Here is a 23,044-nt window from a genome sequence, read left to right on the forward strand (position 1 = left end):
CTGTTTTCCTGCCATCAGCATTCAATTATAGATCCATGATCGATTGCCTTGACCTTATCTCGAGATATTAGATATGTCGGAATTTCCTTCTTGGATATACCATCTGTTAGTCTTTAGGGACTAATTTTCATAATCTTTGTCTGCAATTTCTCAGGTATAAATGCCTTTATTTTTGAGGCCATGGCTTATTCGCCTTCCAATTGGGTAGTTGGGAGAGAGATGAATATCCAGCCTCCTGGTTGAGACATGTTTACCCGTTTCACGGGTTTACCTCATTCAAGCAGTTTAATTTTTCTTAACACTGCTGTTCACTAGAACATCATTGTCCCAAAAATGCATTGCGGTTGCATTGCGGTTGTATTTCTATATAATGGATATCAATTTGCGCTGGGGCCGGCCTATCAAGCAGTCTACCCAGCCTCACCAAGCCAGCAATTTAGCGATATTCAAATTTTGTAGATTAATTTCGCAAGAAGCCTGTGGAATATTCTTGAATAATGGCTTTAAATGAAGCCCTGGATATAAGGAATGCAACATTGTTCAGTGCGTTGAAACTGCCCTTGTTGCTTGTTCAACCCCTGACCTGTCAACAACAAACATATTTTTCTTTTTCCCATGAATAGGCGGCAAACAAACCTGTCATATGAACTCACTGGCTTTCATTCTCTTGTTCTATGTTGCTTAAACATCTTCCCTTCATAATTCACTAGAATATTGGAGAAATTTACGCATTCTCGTGCTGGTTCCTCCTTGGCCTAGAAAAATCGGAATGGCCATGCCCTAGGACGGAATACTTTTCTAATTACTTTCTGGATAAGGCCACTACCTAGGCTTCTGCCTCAGAATGGCGAAACAGGAGGAGGCGCTGTTATATCTCCTCGAGACAGCCCAGGCATTTATCATGGACGAGGATCTAACTGATTCAAGTGTTGAAGGACGCTCCGTTGACTCCAATGTCGATACTGATACTTGTACTTCTCCCAATACCGACTTGGGGACTGACACTTCCATGTCAGAAGATGCTGGTAACGACGACGCCAATATATCCGGGGAAGACGATTTGAAAAGTCTGATAAATCTCCCTCCAGAAATCCTGCGAGGCAAATACTCTTCAGCCCCTGGCAAGAGACCCAAGCCTGGATTGAACTTCAACCTCCCCCCAATTAGCAAAATTGAGGATATTTTTGATGATATCTCAATCAATGCTGAAAAGAATGGGTTTAGTGACTTTCTCGACCACATTGGTTCACGAGATTTACGCGTCGCGACCATGTGTTCTGGCACTGAAGCGCCCCTTCTTGCTTTGGAGATGGCGATAGCTAGTATGTGACCCGTATATTCCTTTATTTACTCTTGTTAATATGCAATTATAGGTTTCAAAAAGATTTTTGGAAAGACGTTCAGCATGCACCATTTATTCAGTGCGGAGATAGATCCTTTCAAGCAGTCTTACATCCAGAGGAATTTCTCCCCTGATATAATTTTCCGAGACGTCAATGAGCTAATTGCTGATGAAGCGTAAGCTATTATCCTCCCGAAAAGAAAGTAGTATACTAACGTGATCCGCAGAACTACAGCATTTGGTTCCCTCCGGAAAGTGCCTTCAAATTTGGATCTACTTGTTGTTGGCTTCTCCTGCGTGGATTTTTCGAATATGAATCTCCATCGTAAGACTCTTGACGAAATGGGAGAATCAGGCCATACATTCTACGGCGTCTTGCGATACACTCAGCGTTGCAGGCCACCTTTGGTGATCTTGGAGAACGTCTGCGGCGCTCCGTGGGGTCATATAAAGAATGCTTTCAAAGAAATGGATTACCACGCGTATCACATTAAAGTAGACACCAAGAACTATTACCTGCCACAAACGCGTGAGAGAGGTTATATGCTTTGTATCGACCAAACCAGACTAGAGACCCCACTTCCTGCAGACCCCAAATCATCTACATTTGCGAAGATGATGAAAAACTTTGAGCGCCCAGCAAGTTCGCCTGTTGCCCAATTTTTACTCAAAAACGAGGACCCTCGTTTGCAGGATGCTATCAATGATATATCCACCAACCCAATTAAAGACCGCCAAGCTGTTGACTGGACTCGATATAAGGCGCGTCACCTTCGGTATAGAATGAGGGAAGGCCTCGGGGATAAAAGGCCTCTTACTCGTTGGCAGGATAACGGCACCTGTCAAATGCCTGACTTTTATTGGCACGCATGGAGCAGGGCGCAGACAGAACGTGTTTGGGATACCCTTGATGTCAACTATTTGCGGAGCATCGTCAGAGGTTTTGATATCAACTTCAAATCGTAAGTGGTTTTGTATTTTCCACGTTCATATATATTCTAACATGCCGATAGTCGGATTATCGACCTTTCTCAGGGACTCGATAGGGAGCTGGACCAACGCGCATCCGGTATATCTGGTTGTTTGACTCCCCGGGGTCAGCACTTTGTCACATCACGGGGTGGTCCTCTTTTAGGTATTGAGGCGTTGGCTTTGCAGGGAATTCCTATCGATAGGTTATTACTAAGTAATGACAGTCAAAGGGATCTCAACGATCTTGCAGGTAACGCGATGAGTTCAACTGTGGTGGGGGCAGCGATTATGAGTGCTTTGATTATCGGACACCAAGCTCTCCCCTCTGGCACAACTTTCCAAAGTAACTCCAAAAAGGAAAAATGCTGTACAACACATATGGATGGCAATCTAACCATAGAGGTGGCCCCTATTCAATTGGGCGACGAAATCGCGCTCTCTACACATGAAATTCTCGAAGTTGGAAAGCGAAGTTTGAGGATGTGTATCTGCGAAGGTCAATTATTAATGAAAAGAACGGACATGGTGACGTGCCTGAAATGCGGGCTTACTGCATGTAGATCGTGTGGCCGCAATCCTTTGCATGTATACTCCCCAGTTCCTAGGGACGAGTTAAACGCGCGGCGTTGCCCTATCGATTTCGAAACCCAGCTTAAGAAAAGGCTTCCAATGAGACTCCAAATTAACGGGCTCTCCCTTGCTCTGTACCGAGCACTAATGGAAAATAATATGCCAGTTGATATCATGAAGGCATGGGAGGACTTTTCCAGGGTACTGCTTCTAGCATTAGGGGATGAACTGCGATTTCAGGGTGTGACTCGCCAAAGATCCTGGACGATAACATATAAAGGCTCCCTATCTGTATTAAAATTTGTCTGCTCGCCCGGAACGTTGCAATGGTTCTTTTACCTTGCCCCCCCAAAAGATGAACCAAGCAACTCTCCACTTCGACAAATTTTACGATGTCCCATCGCTTTCATGACTCCATCTGGCGAGAATATTTTGAAAGGAATTTGGCATATCAAGTCCCCAATTAGTTCATATTTTGACATTGCTATTGCTGGGAGCGGAGATCTTCTTCCTTCTACCGGCTCGAGAGCTGGTTTAAAGCACTCGCATTTTGCTGGTGCTAAGGTATGGAGCCAGATTAATATATCTTCAACTGATGCTGCGGTTGAAAATTTGGAGTTCGATATTCGCGGAGACTACGAGCTTCTGCAGGATTGCGGTGCTGCAAGTGGAAGCTTGCATAAGAAGATGGTATCTGGCTGTGAACCGCCTGTTTACTTTTTCCTGGACCCAACAGAAATTGGCCCTACAGAATTTGATTCTTGGGTTTTTGCACTTGACCACAGTCGCCTGGATATCGGCGAGCCGCGTATCACAATAGCTGAGGTGCACCCAAATTGGGATCCACGTACGATTTCTAAGGAACCCAAGTCCGCTCATTGCTGGTTCAAAAAGACTGCGTCAGATGACGCGATATCTCTTGGTGTTTACTCTTCACCGCCTCCTATCTACCAGACGCCAACTCCTCAGGCAATTGTTAGAAATATTGGATCCAAGTGTCTTGGATTTTACATTCCCATGCTGATATCGTCAATTCCTGCAAGCGGTGCAGAATTGGCTTGGGAGCCTGGCACATGGAGGGTCTCAAATCTAATGGAATCGCCAACAGCTCTCAGGAATCTTGCATGGTTGTTACAGCGAGCTAGCTCAGTGGACCAATTTAGCGAATGGAATAGTATATGTTTGGGTGGTGAAGAATACAGCAAAGTGTGTGGTATTTGCGCGCCTCGAAAACCTCGACTAGTATGGGCCTTGGACGATAAAGACCGCATCTATGCCTACGAAGACCCAAAGGATGCTGCCGTTTACGAGCAAAGTATAAAGAAGCGACCTGCAGCATTTCTTGGGTTTACTAGGCTTGGCCATGATTCTGTTCTACAGGTCAAATTATGTTTGAATGTGATAACTCTTGCCCATCAAGCAAGGGGGAAGCTTGCCAAATGGGATGAAGTGTCTCTACAATGGCGGCTCTGCATTGATAACGTCGGTTTTCTTCGCCAACGATTACCCACGTTGAAGGAGAAAAACAACAAAGCCGACACTGAATCAACACAACCTCCCGGATTCAAGTTCTTTAATCTCCGCCCGGAACAACTGCGATCACTTACCTGGATGAGGGAACAGGAGGATATTGCTCAACCTTTTCAAGAGGAGGAAGTCGTGGAAGCTATGCTGCCAGCTGTAAATTGGAGAGCTGAAGCAAAAGCTACGGTTAAACACCTTGTGCGTGGGGGTATTTTGGGTGATGATGTTGGATATGGAAAAACTGCGATAACTCTTGGTTTAATCGACTCTCAATTCACCAAAAATTCAAAAAATGTGCCTAGCTCTGTGAAACGGGCGATTCCCATCAAAGCTACTTTGATTGTCGCACCCCAGCATTTGATGGACCAATGGTCTCGTGAAATTACCAAATTTTTGGGCAAGAAGTATAATGTTTTGGAAATCAAATCGATTGCTTCGCTTCGATCACTAACTATTCGCCGATTTGGAATGGCTGATATTGTGTTACTGTCAACTTCCGTGGTTCGTGGAGCGAGCTACTATGATAGGATGGAGCTTTTTGCGGCCTCGTCTGCCGTACCCAAGGGGGATGGGAGGATCTTTGATGAATGGCTGAATGACACGATGGATGCTGTTAGGGATCATGTTGATCTTCTGGTGACGGAAGGGCCTGAAGTGGTACTCCAGAACATGGTCCGGAAGCGAACTAATCTTAAGAACAGTGGAATATACTCAAAATTCCAACCCTCGAGGCGGTTAAAGGGTCAAAAGTTCCAAGATCATCTATTGAAACTCCAGGAACAAATGCGAAAGATTGATGGCGATGACGTGACCGCTGATAAATTAGATAGCCACTCAGAGCCGAGACTCAACAATACCCCAGCGAAACTGCGGAAGGCAAAGAGGAAAATAATGGAGGACTATAAGGAAGATGAATGTACCGCCAAGGGTCCCCGAGCAAAGAAGCCGAAAGGAAAATCAAATTTAGCAACTGAAGAGCTCTCTAGCCAGTCCGACAACGTTTTTCAGCTTTTGAAGTGCGACGGCGATTGGAAGAGAATGCGTTCTCCATTGATTCACATGTTTGAATACAGCCGTATTGTGATTGATGAGTTTACGTACTCGAAGGATCGAAACTACTCATCAGTGCTTGCAATTCCTGCTCGCAGCAAATGGATCCTATCTGGAACACCGCCCCTTAACGACTTTGCCGACGTAAAGTCATTCTCTCCCTTTCTCGGAATCACTCTAGGAGTAGATGACGAAGAAGGCCGGGAAACGGAAAATGAAAGACTGAGAACCATTCAACGGGATCAGACAGGTATTTTCTCAAAGCACTTGACATTGTGACTGCTTCAGGCATGTGCTAACTGAACAGATGCTGAGCAATTTCAACCTTTTGTTACCCGGCATAGTGCAGCGTGGCATCGAAGACGACATAATGTAGCCCAGGGGTTTCTTGATCAATTTATGCGGAAGGTAATTGCCCCTGTGGCATTATATTGCAAAGTTGCCGCTAAAAATGGCTTCTGACTTCCCTAGAATATCCCTGGTATCGATGAAATACCCTGGACAGAACATATCTGTCCCGTTATTTTGGCTCCCCGAGAACGAGCGGCCTACCTTGAGCTGTTCATGCAGTTAATGTCGCAGAATCTAAAGCTTCGTAGAAACGGAAGAGGTCTATATGACTCTTCTGCAATGTCCCGCAATGACGCTATACTTGGAAATAGCAGTGGACCTGAAGAAGCTCTGATAAAATGTTCCTCTTACTTTGTACCCCTTGAAAAGATAATGGGTAAACGATTGATTGATAAAACAGAGAGCGTCAAAACGGACGATGGTAGCACTCCGTCAAGCGCAAGCAGCATTTTTGAAAGTGACGACGGAAGGGATTCAGTGACATGTGAAACAGATGCCACATCTGTTTGCTCGGGCGAGGAAAACGCCCTATTCGCAAGGGATACACAGTTCTATGCTCTTGCACTAGATATAATTGAAAAGCTCAGGCATGCGTTTTGGTTACAATCTAAAATTGAAACGACAACACATTTCGATACGCTAATAAAACATTTAGAGAGAAATGGGGCTGGTGACCTGGGGGTTACCTCGTGTTTCCGCAATGCAATTACTGCCGCGCGCACAGCATATACCCCTAAAGATGGGCAGTGCTACTATTTAACAACTCAGGAGGTATACAACACCAATGTTGATAAACTGAGATACGTTTCGTGCTGATATAATGCGTAGAAAAAACAAAAGCCGTCTGACATTCGCCTTGAATATCCAACGACGCAATCCGAATTTATCAGCGACCTGAACGCTTGCACTGATAGCTTGCGCAGACTGCTTGAAGAAGCCCTGGTTCGTGTAAGGGCTGCGAGGCTTTTCGTTGTCGTGCGGTCATTGCAGGAACGACAGCTCGAGGATGTGTTTGCTTGCTCCTCATGTTTCAGACGACTCGCATGCCCAAATTCACTCACTATATTGGGTGAATGTGGGCATGCCTGCTGCGAATCGTGTATTGAGATTGCGAAAGTTGAGGAATCTTGTCGCCTTCCAGCGTGCAGCGGCGGAGCACAAAGTTTCCGGATGATCAAGTATTCTGACATTTCCATCAGCAACAAAGACATTGACAATGACACCGACAACAATGCCAGTGACGAAAAATGGCAAGGGTACCGCGGAACAAAATTGTTAGAGTTGATTCGACTTATACAAGATACCGACCGTATCGCAGAAGACGAACAGGTGTTACTTTTCATACAGTTTTCAGATCTCATGGAATCCGCTTCTGCTGCGCTGCAGCAAGCAAACATTCCTCATCTAATGATCCCCGCCACTGATCGCATGGCCTCTTCTAAGATAGCACAATTCCAGACTGGCACTGAAAAAGTGAAGAGCAAGGTTCTCATCTTGCATCTGGGAGATGTTTCGGCATCCGGATTGTAAGTTTGTCAGATATTAACGCCCTGTCTCCATTACCACTCCTTTAAACAGGACATATGTTGAATTCATATCATTTCTCAGTGTTTTAAATCCTAACAAATGTCACAGGAACCTTCAAAACGCAAACCACGTCATCTTCTTTCACCCTTTATTCGCTAAGTCACAGTACGATTACAATTCGGGAATGGCACAGGCGATTGGACGGTCTCGACGCTACGGTCAACAAAAGCATGTGCACATATATCACTTCCTAGCTCTAAAGACGATTGAGGTAAACATTTTTGAACAGCGTCGGCAGGAGCGTTTGGTGAAAAGAGATAGGGGGTTTCTCTCTGTGTCAGGTAGCGAAGTTTTATTGCCTACGGATGAGCTTGGATGGAGAGGCAGCTCATTGGATGGTAGCAATGCTGCTGATATCTGATTTTGGGGGTTGTGCGTAGCTTTATTCTTTCCAAGGTTGGGTGGTGGAGTACTCTTTTTCAAATGCGATTTTTCTTAGTTTGCGATGAGGCGAAGGAACAGTTATTTTCTGAAACAGCCCGTCGCTATTGCCTTTTTGCAGTGTTTCATGTGTGTCTTTTGTGAGGTTTCGTATCTTGTTCTTATAGTTGTTCGTTAGTGAAGGATAGGTTGGAGTTATGGATAAAAATGAGCGCGTATTTAAAATATGTACATGTACGTGAAACAGTACCGCCCGGCGAGCTAGGAATTAATAACTAATATGGTAGTTCTTTAGTACGCAAATCAGTTCGTGGTTATGACGATTGCAGGGATAATAAATATCCGACCTCAAAGGCATCTGGTTATTCCACATTGAGTTCTGCGGAATTAAGACATACTTTAGGATGGAAAGGAAAGGAAAATTGAAACGTTAGCAAATGCACCCAGAAGTTAAGCATTGAACAGACATCCTAGTGAAAATACAGCGAAATTTTAAATGAAACGTACGCAGATCAATCGGAAGATAAAATTTCCGATTCTTCGTCTGTTTGAAAATCCCTTTTCCATTAAATTTCTATATTTGTGTGTACATTTAAATTCTTACAGTTCCCCGTCTGTCCTCATCAGCTCCGGACTCCACGATGGATTCGTCAAATTGGTCAAACCGGCGCTATTCTCACACGTGTTTCGTTCACTGAGCGGGCCGGGTGGAGGAATCTTGACGGATTTGTTCGTTTCCGATTCCTTAAAAGCATCTAGGAGACTCACTACGGATTCTGGAGTGAGGTCCTCGTAGTAGTCGTCGTTGATTTGTACCACAGGTGCGTTCACGCAGGCGCCCAAACATTCGACTTCAAGAACGGTGTATAGTTTGTCTGGGGTTGTTTGGCCATTGGAGACTCCGAGGTGGTCTGTGACGGCTTTCATGATTTTGTCGCTGCCGCAACCGCCTAGTTGACATGGTGTCTAAGGAAAGGAGAAAAATCATGCCAGGTTAGTAAGGTGTCATTTTAGGGGGAGCTCTTCGGATACGGTAAATAATTGTATGGCTAGCTAGGCAGCTAAAACGTACCGTTGTGCAAACCTTTACATGGTATTTCCCCACGGGTTCCCGGTTGTACATTGTGTAGAATGTCGCAACTTCGTACACTCTCATTGGGGGCATCTCCAGCATGCGCGCTACTTCGTTCATAACACTGATGCTAGTGTAGCCATGCTGCCGTTGACCCAGGTCTAGAAGTGGCATGACAGCTGCCTTCTTATATTGTGGAGGATACCTCAGGAGGATCTCATCGATAAGCTTGAGGTTCTCTTCTGAGAATTTGAAGGGGATGTTAGGGTTGTTTTCGGGAGTGTTTCGGTGCTAGTGTAGCCAGTTATATATTAGCATAAGTCTTGTAATAGCCACATATATAGGTTAGTGGACATACGACTGCGAAAATCTCGCTCCGGAGTGGCGCCGCAACAGTGAACGGGCGACATTGCCGGACTGGGAAGCGGGAGAGAGCGAAGCGGCCCTGCCGCAAAGAAAAGGGGACCAATTTGGATGTCATTGATGGTAGAATTAGGGGCGACAAGGCCTGGTATCAAGCAGCACCCTAAGAATTGAAGGCTGAAATGGCAATGGCTGGCAGCTGGAGGTCGGAATCAGGTCTTTGATAGTCGAAAGCAAACTGGACGGAGATGATGTTTGAAGTTCCGCTGGCCAATAAGAAGCGGCGCAATGCTGTCTTATGTCATCCCCAGAACATTTTAGTTAACTAGTTATAGAAAAAACAAGCTTGGTATCACAACAAAACTTATAACAACCACGATACAATCCTATATTTCTCTGCTACTATATCGGCAAGGCGAGAAGTGAAAGAGGGGGCGTAGAAGGAAAGGAATGCTCTTCACTTCTATCGGGCACACAACCAGGATCTCAGCACTAATCTGTCGCTCGCTACTTTCTCCCCCACACTCAGTTCAATCTTCCCTAATCAGGTCCTACGTTTCCTCGCCCCTCATGGACCAAGACCGCTTTAAGCTCGTCTTCTTCGCCCCGTTATCTCATGTGGAGGCCTGCAAAGACGCCGTATTCGACGCCGGCGCTGGCCAGTACCCGCAGGGGAAATACACCAGAGTCTGCTTCCAGTCCCCAGGCACCGGCCAGTTCCTCCCTGGAGGGGATGCAAATCCGAACATCGGTAAAGTCGGTGCTCTGGAGTTTGTTGAAGAAATGCGGGTGGAGGTCTTGTGCATGGGTCGAACCACGATGCAGGAAGCTGTAAAGGCGCTGGTCAAGGCTCATCCGTACGAAGAACCCGGTTACGAAGTTTACAAGCTTGAGAATGTTTCGATTGAAGAATAATGGGCTAAATATCCTGTTTTATCGCATGTTGGTCGATCAATGGGCATTTCGAGCGGTGAAAAGAGCCATTATCCTGACATTCTATCCCCTACCGTCTGCGGCTGTTGTTTACGAATCCTTCGATGTCTGAGACGAATGATTCCCCTTTGCGGCTAATTTCGATGGCGATGCAAACGAGAGAGTGTTGATGGAGATTCATCCATTAACGACCGAGCTTTTTATATTTCAGTAGAGTTTCACATCTATTCATCTCGGTCGAGTGAGCACAGTGGCCTTTGCGACAGCAGTTTACGGCTCAGATCCTGTTCGTCCCCCTTGTAGCCTCGTTCGTTTTGGTTCGCTTCTTCTGTACTAGCAATAATATGCCCGAAGCGAATGCTATGTGTTTACTTAGGGACACCATGTAATAGTGACAGCAGGTCTTTTTCACGAAGTGCATTTACATTTTTTATGCCCTCATAAGTTGACCAGTCAGCTATCTTGAGAAGTGATATATACCTAGTGTTGACGCCGTCTATAGATATTGTACTTGAATCATTGACTGCACAACGAGTAATACGAGCTAATTATTTTATATAACCACGTAGATGTATAAGAGCGCTCACTGTTGGTTCTTGTAAGAGTCGTCTGTGACTTTATTGTTGTGCCTCGGCATCCCGACGTCATCAAAAAAGAAATAAAGAAGTAAAAAACTAAAAAAGAATAAATTGTTAATCAGCCAAAATCTCACGTCCAGAAATTCAACCACAGATACCCAACGCTACCCTAATGAGTCCCTGTCTATGACATTTATTGATTTTTAAAATATTCTCAAGTCTCACTGAGATGATACATATTCCACTCTATCGACTGAGAGTGTACGTATTGAACCCCGTCTATGCGCCTTGATCCAGCCTGTTGTGACTCCACTACAAGTAAACTTATCGCGCAGGCATTATTTAACCGGGCTGCGTATTTTTAGTTTCGATTCCGACCACCAGATACCCAAGGGGACTTCTATCATATAATACAGGTTGCCGCGCTTGTGGAGGAGAAAGGGACAGCTAACCGTCCAGCCGCTAAAACGGCATTAATAAATCTGAATCGCCTCTTCCCCGCTCTCCGCCTCCCGACTGCGCAAAAAGTTCCCCAAGCCATGACAGCTCGGAATGGTCTGCTGGGGAAGGCCCCTAGAGAAACCAACGGAAAGGCAGGAGAGAGGATAACTAGAGTCTTTCCCGTGCACAGCTTGAATTTTTCAATCCAGGACACGACGAAGACGCTGGTCGAAAAGTGGACAGCAGAAAATGAGCGAGGGAATCCGGAGGCCAAAGTTTTGCTTGAGGCGGCAGAAGCACTGCGCACGAGCGATATACCAGTGGCGTTCCCTACAGAAACTGTTTACGGGTTAGGCGCAGATGCGACCCGGAGCGCTGCCGTTCAGGGCATCTACAAAGCAAAGCAGAGACCGTCGGACAATCCCCTCATCGTCCATGTGAGCTCAAGAGAACAATTACAACGTCTCCTTCTATCGCCATCGGATAGTTTGCGTGATGGCAAATCCGACTCGGGAACGAAGCGATCTCAACAAGGAGGAGAAACGAATCTCATTCCCCTAATATACGAGCCTCTGATAAGTAGATTCTGGCCTGGCCCGTTGACCATCATCCTACCGAACCCAACACCTTCCCCACTCGCACCAGAGGTCACATCTACGCTTCCTACATTTGGTGTTCGAATGCCATCTTCTCCACTTGCGCGGCTCCTCATATATCTCGCCGATAGGCCGCTTGCCGCTCCGTCCGCAAATGCGTCAACCAAGCCATCCCCCACCACCGCTCAACATGTATATACCGATCTACAAGGGCGTATTGATATGATCTTAGACGGAGGACCCTCTGGCGTTGGGGTGGAAAGCACTGTGGTTGACGGGCTACTATATCCACCCGCCGTACTCCGGCCGGGAGGAATTGGTATTGAAGAGATACGTGCCTGTCCCGGTTGGGAGGAAGTTCGAATTGGGTATAAAGATGGCGCATTGCAGGGTAAAGAGGTCCCGCGCGCTCCCGGGATGAAATATAAACATTATTCACCAAAGGCCAAGGTTGTTCTATTTGAAGCAGGTCGAGACCTTGAAGCTGTTAAAAGCAGGCTGCTCAGGGATCTAGTAGGGCTTACTTGCCATAAGGGACAGAACGGGGATAAAGCCAAGCCTGACATTCCTCGTGTGGGGATTGTCAGGACCAAGTGCTGGAAGAAGGGATTGGGCATCCGGGGTAATGATTGTAGTGTCAGCAATGGCGCAGCTGGTTCCGAAACACCGAGTATTTCCAATACCCCAACGAATCCATTCAATTCCTCTTCACACGTAACTGGCTACCAATCAACTTGCCTTCGACTCCTCCCGTCTATAGAGCTCAACTTAGGCACTCCAATCGAGCTATTCGATATCTATATCGGCCCAGACACAGATTCTATTGCACGGGGTTTATTTTCTGCCCTACGCGGTTTAGATGAGAAGAATGTTTCCATCATATATGTTGAGGGCATTTCGGATACTGAAGGCGATCTCGCAGCTGCGATTATGAACCGGCTGCGAAAAGCGGCTGAGGAGGAGATTCGAGGATGAAATTGGGCAAATATTTTTCATCATCCCCGTCTTATCTCCTCTTGGTATTCTTTCCTCCACGTTGATAGACAACAAATACATAGATTTTTGGTTACAGTTTTGCACCTCTAACAACGTAGTTCATGATCATGTGCAGTGCAAGCATCCATACACGTTATCATGCTGATTTAAGTTAGACCACGCCCTTCGTATCTTTCATATTTGGATTCAAAATGATAATTTGCCCCTTGGTATATACTGGAGTATTATACACATAGATATTTCCATCTCTCGACGTAGCCAAACATTCCCATTCTTACTATTTACCTCCTTTACCCTTCCCACCCTTCCCACTCTTCCCACCCTTCCCTCCACCCTTCCCCTTCCCGACCTTATCGCCGCCACCGCTACCACCAGAAACAATCTTGACCTTGCCTACAGGGAGAGTATTCATAATTTCAGCTTCTCTCCACCCCTTAATAAGCTCCAACTCCATCTGGACCAACTGCTTAAGCCCATGAGTGGCCCCATCACCTCCTTCACTCTCCTCCCCATCCAACCGTTCGTTGTTCGCATCTACTTCAACCACCTCGACCTCACTCTCATCTTTCCATTTCCGTCTCCCTTTCCCTTTTTCCAAAGCATTCACAGCCGCAGTCGCATCAACAACCCACTTCCCACAAATTTCCTTGACAGCCTTTCCCTTCTTGAGAGGCCCTGGCTGCAACTTTGCCCGGTACTTATATTGGCCTAGAGCCATCCAGGGTGCACAGACAGGAATGGCCGCGACGATTTCGTCACCTACCACAGCAGTGCCAATCAGGGAAGGAAGACAAGAAAGATCGGCAGCAGTATCTGCATCATCGAGTTGTATATCACCGCCATCGGCATCATCCCCACCCCCTTGTGTCCCCGCCTGCTGCTGCAGTGTCTTTTGTCGTTCGCGCTCAGCCTGCACGGCTCGATCGTGCTGTGCGCGACGGCGTTGCTTTTGGGCTTCAAGCTCGGCTTGTCGATCTGCTTTCCTCTTCACCGCTTCGCGAAGCTTATCTGGCTTAGGAGCAGAGCCCAGGAGGCGGAGCGCGAGCTCACGGTCCTCTTCGTCTTGGTGCTGGTATTTGGTGGCGATCTTTTTGTTTTTACCTCGTTTTCCACGGATGTTTGGGGTTGAGGAACGTGATGGTTCGTTTGGGGTCAAGCGCGACTCAGGATCGGTAGGGGGCGTGGAGGCTTGTTCAATGGAGACACCCTTTTTCAATTGACCATTTTCCGTAGCAGACAGGCGTTTGGCAGGGCGTGCCGCCGCAGAGTCCGTATGCGGCTCCGAACCGGCCTGTTCCTCCTGGGACGATGTTTCCTTTCCTCCCAATGCTGCCTCCTCCACAGCTTTGGACTCCGCGTGATCATATTCTCTCTCATCTTTGGCATCGACATCCTGGGGCCTATCTTCCCCAATTTTGGACTCCCCATCTTCACTGTCGGAGTCGCTCGATTCGGCCTTCTCATGTAAGAAGGGATTTGTTCGCTTATCGTCCGTATTCTCTTCAATTTCACCGTTCTCTTCATCCGAACTATCATTCTGCTCAGGCTGATGATATGTCTCCTTGTTTTCAGACTCTCTTGGTGTTTGTTGGTCGAGTCTTGATGGCAACTCCTCCATCCCCTGAGTTTCCTTCACACCCGTTGTAGTAGACGAATCATCCTGCACTCTATGTTTCGTATGATTTTTAATACTCTCACTACTGATTTGAAACATTACAGCAAACCCGAGAAGAAGTTGAGCTGGGGGAAGCTGGTTTTTCTCGCCGCGAATAACAAAGCCACCCGTTTCCAGGTATTCCCCTGAAGGCGTAGTTTTGGAGACCTGGTCTGCATTTACCCACCACGCACCCATCACGGCTTTAGAATGCCATGCACTTGAAGTTGCTACGCAAAGGTTGCCGGCTTGTGAAAGAGTTCCTGGTGGGATAGGAGCATCTGGGGTGTCAGGTTTATTTTTGACGAAGAAGGGAATAGCTCCTTGAACATCAGCGTGTACATATACATCCCCCTTTTTCAAATGTCGTCGGTACAGGATTTCCGTTTGCTGGGCGTCTCTTCCGCTGCTCATTGAGTTAGTATGACAAAATAAGTCAGGCACAGTAGGATATGAGTGGTGACGAACCCCAAGGCAAGATATCCATCAGAAGATATGAAATATATGAACTTCTCAAACCAGAACGGTGTCCTCACAGGCCGAAGCACTGGTTTATTCTGTTTCAAGGCCTGCTTAAGATCCGCAGTCACCTTCTTTTCTGTGCTCTTTATAGCCTTCTTCGCCGACATTAGCGTCTTTTCTTCCTTCACGGCGGCAGCTTTCTTTTGTTCATAGTACTGTCTTGCATTAGCCCAGGGCGAGATCCCAAGATCAATATCAATAGACAATAGCTGCTGCTGTAGTTGCTGCTCTGGTTTCTTCGAACCTCCCAGCTTCCTCTCGCTCTCCTCATCTTCACTACTTTCCTCATCTTCGTCCTCCTCATCAGATTCATCCATCGGTTCTTCATCTTCCGTAGGCTCCCCCAAGAGTAGCGTAACCGTATTCTCGTACAATTTCAGCGGTAATTTTATAACCTTTGCTACTGGATTTTGGCGAGTCTGTTCCATCTCTATCAAACGAGCAATCTCTACCCAGTCCATACCCTGCGCTATCAACCCGTTGACTGCATTCATCGCCTCCTCAACGCGTAATAGATTGGCTTCGATCGCCTGCGCCTTGCGCACGTGAAGTTCCCGAGCTTCCTTCAACACCCCAACACGCTTTTCCTGATCCTTCTGTGCAGCTTCGAGTTTTCTCTTGGCCATCTCTTCACGCTCAGTAAGTCTCGATTCCAGCTTCTGACATTCGACTGATGAGAAGTACTCGTCCACAGCCTTGTTGAAGGTGTCAAACTTCAGAATTGCCATGTCAGCTTGATTCTCAAACTGTTTCGGCTCGAAGGGATGAAAATCAACATATTGGAGATTTTTCGACTTGAATGGATCAGTAGCAGTCACTTCGCTATCTTCCACAGATTTAATTTCTGTCTTCGAAACAATATAACCTGGAGTGTCATCTGCGGTCGAAAGACTTGAGTTGACGCTTTCTGCCTCCACAAGTGCCAACATGAGCTTTTCCACCAGCTCGTTATCCCCCAGTACCTGCTCCGGTTTTAAACTCGGGTCAACACCAGTAATATGGAATACATGTTCAAGGAGCAGAGGCGGATACTCAGGGAATCCCAACGAGACAGCTCGTCTTAGTGCTTCGGCCTGCTTCTTTTCCGCCCTCTTGGTATTCCCCGCACCCTCTCCAGACCCCGCCACATCCTTCGCCTGCTCTAACGTCTCTCTTAATCTCTCAATAGATAATGGCGGCACCCCATTATAATTCTGCTTGTTGGTAAGAACATATTGCAAGCCCACTCTAACCTCTTCCTGGTCATTACCTTCAGGCACAATCCGGTGGAGTGCAACGATCTTGTACTCCTTGTCGGTCAGGATAATATTTCCTCCTGCGTAGAACTCTAGGAGGACATGGAAGTTGCCATCGCTAAGCTCAATGTCGATGATCCTATCCGTGCCCACTTGAGTGACGGCCGTGACCCTTCTTGTTTTCAGGAACTTGCGTAAGCGAACAATGAACGGCGAGGGAGCGGCGGCAGTTGTGCGAGAGTACTCTGTAAGATGGCATCTGAAGCCGGTGTCGACGATGAGTTGCTTTCTTGTGTCTGGCTTGGCTAGCTTGAAGAGGTATATTCGCTAGGAGAGAAATATATCTCAGTAAACCAGGTCTGGCCGTGTGCACAGAGAGGGAATAGAACTGCTTACCGATGATAGGTCGTAGATGTTTGAAATTCGAAGACCAACCAAAGCCTGTGAGAGCTCCCGTGATATGACCTGCTCAAAGTTAGAGTGCGGAGACAAAACTACCGGCATTGACGAACCTTAACATCGAGAGAGGAGAATCGCTGCTTCATTTTCACCTAGTTCTAGAGTGGTGACTGGGCGACTGTAGTGAGAAGAGGTGTATTGTCCGGAAGTTACACTTCTCTTTGGAAGAAAACGCGCTTGGGGCGACTTGGAGTGACGTAGGGTGGGGCAATAAATCTTCGAGATTTAATACTGCGCGAACAGTTATCTTACGAGAATTCGGGTCTTTTAATACTCTGTGTGCATAGGATGGCATCCAAACACCTGGGATGAGCTGGGGAGCTAAGGAAATGCAATAATAACTTGTCTAGTTAATATGCGCTGACTCTTCGGTTGGTAAACCACAAGAAAGAGATATATAGACATTAAGCACATGCAAACCTAGGGGGAAATCCATTCTATAAATATTCCGCAAGAAAATAAAAGATCCCTCGCTCAAAGACCACATACAAAAACGAAATAGCACCCATTTACGCCAATTGCCCAGAGCTATACCCCGACAAAACAAGGGCCAGCACAAAATATAAAAGCCGGCAGAATCCAACAAAAACTAGAAACCCCCGTCATTTCACAAACCATGCCTCAACTGCTCCGCAAGTCGCCTCTTGCCGAACTCCCAAGCATTCAGCAGGCCTTGTTCCGACAAATCGATCCCCTTCATATTTGGGGCATCTTGCGCTGGAGCACGGCTGACACGCGAGGCAATATGTACAGCATCGGTCTCTAGGAAGATGCCGTCGTCGACAATCTCATCCACCGCTAGCGAAACAAGGTCATAGTTTTCGATAATGCTGCGCTTGTCGACGCCGGACCTATGGGATTTGTGCGAAAAGGGACGCCAACCTCGTCAGCTTGAAACGAACAGAAGAAAATCAAATAAAGAAGATCAATCTGATGTTAAACGGTCCAATGCACAAGACAGGAAAAATATCTGCACACCACATACCGTAGCAAAATATTCAATGAGTCCCTCAGCGCAAGAACAACATTGTACAGCAGAACTTCGTTCTCCTCCGCCCCGCCAACGACGTAGAGCATCACGTCGCCTTCCGTCTTGAACACCACGACCCGATTGTCATACAGGATAATATCACTCGTTTGCTTGACAGTCTTCTCTAGCAGGCCACTCTCAAACGCTTTCTGGTCCTTTACCGTGGGATACGGGTTTGCGCCAGGGTAGTCTAACGAGTTGGCCGCGGTGCCGGCAGGAGGGTGTGGAGGGGAGTAGTACTTCGCAAAAATCCTCGAGGAGTCATCCGTGGACATTATAAGGATCGCATTGACGGAGAAGAGGGATATTGGGACCGGCATCTTGACTGCGCGGGTTGTATGTGAAGCAGGGTTCTGGTGGGAATTTCTGTTGAGGTGTTTATGATGGATTGATAATAATAATGCTCAAGACCACAGGCCACAGTCGCTGGCCGGAGTGAGCTGTCTATAAATCACGTGATACAATCCGCCCCCTTTTCGAACGAAGTCGAGAAATAAAATTTCATAATTAGATAGCACCACTGCTGGTCTTGTCTTACTTGTTAAATCTGAATATCTAGGCGTGAAAGAGAGATATTTCGGGAATATGAAACCAAGGACCTCAGCTGGCACCAACATTGAGCAACAACCCATGGCACAAAAGAAAGCGAATGTAAAGTCTACTAACAAAAATAGACCGGTAAAAACATAGTAAACATATATATGACACAATAGGAGGTAGGGGAGATGGATGTAACAACAGTATTAATATCTATACTAAGGGAATAATAAACAGAAATAGGGGTTAGGTACGGGATTGGGATACCGCGACATCAGTTTCAAGAGCCAGACACAATTTGCTATCGCCGCCCTGGACATTTATAAGCAAAAGGAAGTAAATATGTTCAATCGTAAATAATAATTCATGGACCAGAGATGGGATTTGTAACGCAGAAAAAGTGGGCGAAATAAATAAAGATATATCAAAGCACGAAAATGCAAAACCATTTCATTACGGGAAGAGAAAAGGAAATAAAACATAAAACGTAAGAAGCGGGTGGGCTTATCTTGCAATCAGTTCTAGCCAACACTAGAGCATGCAATTCGCCCTGCATATTAACTGGTATATTCATGTAGCCCGCGGTCTTGCAATATCTTCCTAGAAAAGAAAATTAAATCAAAATTAAGGTTTACCAAAGATTATATCAACATGGTGAAGTGAGGTTTAAATGTAAATAAAAGAGCCAAGGCAGTTGGGAAAGGAACTTTGATACATGTAAATGAGAACCTGTAAAACTTGCACATTATCCCCAAGGGCTTGTAGATGAGGAAAAAAAAAATTGGCCGTAGTAAGTCCAACAGGTATAACGCTGTCCAAAAGAAGGAGGGAAAAAAGCATAACACATGAAAGAATGGTTGAAGTTGTCGAATCAGGTGGGCGTGACATTTGGAGGATCGGTTTGCCCAGGGCGATTGAACCAGGAAATCCAGCTTCCGCGATTCGCCTTCTTACGTGCTTCTTCGTCAGCTTGGTCCCCGCCTTCAAGCTCCTTGTTCTCCTGGACGAGGCGCAAAGGTCGCAATTTATTCTGCGTCATCACTGCGCCGGTATAGTTATTCATGCCCGGGCTGGAGCGCTGAGGGCTGGATGTGCCTTCAGTTGAGCCTACCTCACCGCTGCGATCGCTTGACACGCTAGGTGTGCTGTTCAATCCTCGATCGTACGCCCTGCTAGAGATGGAACCGACAGGGACAGATGCTCGTTTTGATGCGATGCTAGAATTGAAGAACGATCCTTGCCCTGAGGAGAGTGTAGGGCTGATTCCAGGGCTCAGAGGGCCATTGGGTGATGGACCGCGGTACATCTGACCTACGACAGCAGCAGCGGTACCATCTGCTTGATCCGATCGGGTCCTCCGGTGCATTGTACGTGAACGGTGTAGCGGGATACTTGGTGCAGTGTCCGGATTTTCATTGACCGTAGGATGGGCCTCAGGCTGGGGTTCATGGATTGGGCTTTGTGTAAGATTACTCATTGTCCGCGGTTTGGGCTTGGGTCGGGTAGCTTGACCTGACACAACGGACTTCGCCCTTTGAAGAAACGATGTCCCGGTACTTTCCACTTTGTCTGACGGTGGGGGAGGTGGAGGTAGATCCTTATCGGTATTGGCCGTTTTGTTCACGAGGGCCGACGGATTGGTGTCATTTTTGTCCAAAATATGCTCGAAACCCTCAGTTTGGAGCAGACGCCCTATGATCCTTTCAATATAGAGGCTCAAAGCCTTATTTTGATCTTTGAGGGATTTAAGCTCTGTTTCGAGGCGTCGACGGGAGTCAGCATCTCCGCCTTCGCCAACCGATTCAAGCTCATCTGCGAGCGACCCGAGCCCACTGCTCGCCTGTCGGTTTTCTTGGTTGTTCTCATGCATGAAATCGCCCTTGGAGAAATCCCCATTCAATGTTTTCTCACTTAGAAGAAGCTGGTAGCTCTCATTGTCTTCCATCAGGCGAGCGTTTGCCATTCTAGCTTCCAAAAGTTCGCGCTCCAGGTCATGTTGGCGGCCACCGCCTAGATTTTCCATTTCGACAAGCTTTATCTGGGCTTCCGCTAACTCGAGTCTCAAAGACTCAATGAGCTTATCCTTTTGTAAAATTAGCTTTGAATTGTTTCGGGAAGGGCTGCGTTGGAGCTGGGAAGATGGCGCGAATTGCCCGTTCTCGAGATCTGCCGAGGCTCTATTTCGAAAACTCGCTATAAAAAAGGGGGCAGGTCAACAATCACATAAGCCATCTTAGTTCAGCTTTAAAGGGAAACTTACGCGATCTGGAGACGTTACGCTCATTCTCCACATTGATACGAAATTCCTTCTGCGCAATGGTTTCTTTCAGACGCTGAATAGTTGACTCTAAATCCTCCTCCCTTTTTGTTTGTTGGTCCTTTTCATTTGCCATGGCCACCCGTTCTGTCTCATGAGCTTGCTCCAGATCACGAATTTGCCTTGTCAATTCTTTAACCTCTCCCTGGAGCGCGCTTAATGCGCTGTCCTTTTCATGTGCCTGCTCTTCAAGTCTCTCCTGTTCGCTAACCGCTTCATCAAGCCTCAGCTGCAGGACGCCTAGTTGTTTCCGGTATTGGTCAGAGACAGTTTCCGCTTTTTGAACCTGCTCTTTCAGTTCATCGATGAGAGCGGCGTTTTGAGCTCTGGCATCGTCGTCTGAGGGACTCGAGAAGGTTCTGGGTACAGAGCTCATGCTGAGGTTGGACCGGCCCGCGCCGGGTTTACGGGCTGCTGCTCGAGCAGAGACAGGGCCAGGGGAGTGCCTTGAAGATGGGGATCGTCCAAAACCATTAACAGAAGACTGGGTCGAATGTGAGGGCATTCGTGCGGTTGGAGAAGTTGCTGCAGAGTCCGTGGTTGACGTTCTATGACCACCTCCCCCATGGGAGGCCTTTCTTGTAGTTCCGGACATGGCGCCGGTATGAGAAAATATAAGTGAACAACTCGTATTAACACATGTGTTTGCAACAAGAAATCAAAGCAGCCTTGATCGAAACTGTGTCTTTTAAAGGCTGAGATGGTCGGGGGGGGCGCTGTCAAAGGTAACAACGACGAATAGGCTATGAATGCGAGATCTCGATCGAGACTGTGAGAGGGCCACTGCGTTTTGATTTATCCCGAGGATGGCAGCTGACAATAAGTAGAGGACAGATTGACAGTAACGATAGAATAGTCTCTTGATGAATGGCTAGCAAGAGTAACAGTTATAAGAGTCAATGATGAAGGTGTCTTACATTGGGGAAAAAAAATAGTTGGTTGTTGTTGTCTCGAGACAAGGCGTTGACCTCATCAAGGGATGATACAGAGCTGATACTTAATACAGACGGATTAAATACCGAGAACCTGCCTGCCATTCCGATCCGTGGCTGGTCTCCCCAAGCAATAACCGCCTTTTTGATGTACGGCCGTGACCAAACGAACAATACGACGTAATTTCCGGGCAACCAACGAAGGACCCTCGGGCTTGGCACGCTAATCTATTTTAGGAAATAGCCATACCGCATCGGCCAATCAGGAGGGAACCCTTCCCAAATAGGACAAAGCGTGTCGTTGCCAGTTTGCGCTCCCGAGGTTCGTCTGGCGTTTAAGCACGTGATGTCCTTAAAGAGAATAGTGGATTCAGACCGGGCTGGGCAACGGCCGCCAAGACCGGCCAAATAAAAAGTCTTGGGCATCAAATTCGAGGTTGCAAAGCGGGTTGGGTAGCGTAGCGTGGACGGATAACGGATACAGGTGGCTTTTCTATACGCTGATATTCTCTTCCTGTAGTTTCTGAAACGAACACGCACTGCTTATATGCCCTTTGTGCCAGCCTGTGTCCAGCAGCGGACTAAGTGCCAACTGACGATTGCGCCTTCAAACAACTCCGTCTCATTCTCATGTATCAAGTGTACGTTTTCTGCCCAGGAATCTGATCACTTGCGCAATAGCTTCGACTTCTTTTCATTCCCGTTATGTTTAGTAACCCATTTGACGTGTCACTCACATATTCGCGTGCTGGGTTGAGGAGGACACTATCCTGTTTTGCTTGCACGCCCATTCCCGGGCACCAAGTTGCTGGCAACAAATGAGCCGACGGAGCAAAGACCAAACAAAACCTAATCTAGTCATTCAAGACTGTGAAACAGCAAGAGTGTTAGGTTGCCCTGTTGGCCGCCACTGATTTGGGCAAAAGTTTGATATTTATGAAGCTAGGATTGAAAGACTTTATATTGGTTTGGCACCAACCACCCATGTCGAGTCCTAAACCTTTACAACCTAGGAATGTTTCTCTGCCAAATTTCCTGCTTTCAGGGCACGTCCAACTCTGAAAGGCGACAATAAAACAGCTGCTTAGATCTTGCACGTTTTTCCAATGGGCAGCTCGCAATATGGTGTCTCCGCTCCGATAGATAGTACTTATCCGTACCTTTTAAAGGAAAATAAACTCCAACTGCTACAGATTTCACAGTGGAGATTCCCAGCAAAATGTCAGAAATTGGCCAGATTGGCCTGGGAGAGAGTAACAATTATCCAGAAGTTAAGGATAAATAAGGACATGCACCCTTTCAGAGTTTGCTTCTTGGGGAGCGTCGCCGCTGATTTCACCCCTGAGCTTCTTCGTAAATTTACGTGTATGGCCCTATATATTACTATTCGAAGCATTTGACGGATGCGCTGAGTTTGCGGATGCTATGCGTAAGATGCATTGCATTCTGGAAGCATATCGGCAGAGCATAGCTTCGGAGAGTAGCATGCTGGACAATATGTTATCGAGACTACTTAATGCCCTAGATAAACAGAAATAATATTCTCGTTCCTGGAGAATGTAACGTAGTCAAATAACCTTCCCGATCAAATACTCTCGATCA

At 46.8% G+C, this 23,044-nt stretch overlaps 7 protein-coding genes across 8 annotated transcripts; 3 read left to right on the forward strand and 4 right to left on the reverse strand.

The window, feature by feature from the left end:
• Window positions 1–51: 51 nt before the first annotated feature.
• BDBG_05462 (SNF2 family helicase) lies at window positions 52–8,280 on the forward strand. The gene is made up of 8 exons (XM_031722166.1): window positions 52–1,322; window positions 1,374–1,518; window positions 1,570–2,304; window positions 2,356–5,708; window positions 5,766–5,866; window positions 5,930–6,580; window positions 6,638–7,335; window positions 7,445–8,280. The coding sequence occupies exons 1-8, from the start codon at window positions 845–847 to the stop codon at window positions 7,755–7,757; spliced, it is 6,474 nt and encodes a 2,157-aa protein (XP_031578985.1). The 5' UTR covers window positions 52–844; the 3' UTR covers window positions 7,758–8,280.
• Window positions 7,070–9,460, reverse strand: BDBG_05463. Of its 2 annotated transcripts, XM_031722167.1 has the most exons (4): window positions 9,208–9,456; window positions 8,850–9,140; window positions 8,285–8,743; window positions 7,070–8,174 (listed from the first exon to the last, which is right to left on the reverse strand). In XM_031722167.1, exons 1-3 carry the CDS (start codon window positions 9,328–9,330, stop codon window positions 8,378–8,380), a joined length of 780 nt encoding a protein of 259 aa, XP_031578986.1. In that variant the 5' UTR covers window positions 9,331–9,456; the 3' UTR covers window positions 7,070–8,174; window positions 8,285–8,377. The 2 variants fall into 2 exon arrangements, with proteins under 2 accessions (XP_031578986.1, XP_002623955.1); XM_002623909.2 differs by having other exon boundaries at window positions 7,071–8,743; window positions 9,208–9,460.
• A 93-nt stretch (window positions 9,461–9,553) lies between these two features.
• BDBG_05464 (UPF0135 protein yqfO) lies at window positions 9,554–10,848 on the forward strand. The gene has a single exon (XM_031722168.1). It carries the CDS (start codon window positions 9,663–9,665, stop codon window positions 10,125–10,127), a length of 465 nt encoding a protein of 154 aa, XP_031578987.1. The 5' UTR covers window positions 9,554–9,662; the 3' UTR covers window positions 10,128–10,848.
• A 4-nt stretch (window positions 10,849–10,852) lies between these two features.
• BDBG_05465 (tRNA threonylcarbamoyladenosine biosynthesis protein) lies at window positions 10,853–13,428 on the forward strand. Its single transcript, XM_002623911.2, has 2 exons — window positions 10,853–10,984; window positions 11,089–13,428. The coding sequence occupies exon 2, from the start codon at window positions 11,263–11,265 to the stop codon at window positions 12,733–12,735; it is 1,473 nt and encodes a 490-aa protein (XP_002623957.1). The 5' UTR covers window positions 10,853–10,984; window positions 11,089–11,262; the 3' UTR covers window positions 12,736–13,428.
• On the reverse strand, window positions 13,034–16,712 carry BDBG_05466 (tRNA threonylcarbamoyladenosine biosynthesis protein; the record flags this gene model as incomplete). The annotated part of the gene is made up of 4 exons (XM_031722169.1): window positions 13,034–14,816; window positions 14,879–16,494; window positions 16,564–16,632; window positions 16,680–16,712. The coding sequence occupies 4 exons, from the start codon at window positions 16,710–16,712 to the stop codon at window positions 13,034–13,036; spliced, it is 3,501 nt and encodes a 1,166-aa protein (XP_031578988.1).
• A 521-nt stretch (window positions 16,713–17,233) lies between these two features.
• On the reverse strand, window positions 17,234–17,976 carry BDBG_05467 (coatomer subunit zeta; the record flags this gene model as incomplete). Its single annotated transcript, XM_002623913.1, has 2 exons — window positions 17,234–17,477; window positions 17,612–17,976. 2 exons carry the CDS (start codon window positions 17,974–17,976, stop codon window positions 17,234–17,236), a joined length of 609 nt encoding a protein of 202 aa, XP_002623959.1.
• A 1,088-nt stretch (window positions 17,977–19,064) lies between these two features.
• BDBG_05468 (uncharacterized protein) lies at window positions 19,065–21,105 on the reverse strand (the record flags this gene model as incomplete). Its single annotated transcript, XM_002623914.2, has 2 exons — window positions 19,065–20,386; window positions 20,454–21,105. 2 exons carry the CDS (start codon window positions 21,103–21,105, stop codon window positions 19,065–19,067), a joined length of 1,974 nt encoding a protein of 657 aa, XP_002623960.1.
• Window positions 21,106–23,044: the final 1,939 nt, after the last annotated feature.

This window comes from Blastomyces gilchristii (assembly GCF_000003855.2).
Source record: "Blastomyces gilchristii SLH14081 genomic scaffold supercont1.11, whole genome shotgun sequence".
Classification (NCBI taxonomy): domain Eukaryota; kingdom Fungi; phylum Ascomycota; class Eurotiomycetes; order Onygenales; family Ajellomycetaceae; genus Blastomyces; species Blastomyces gilchristii.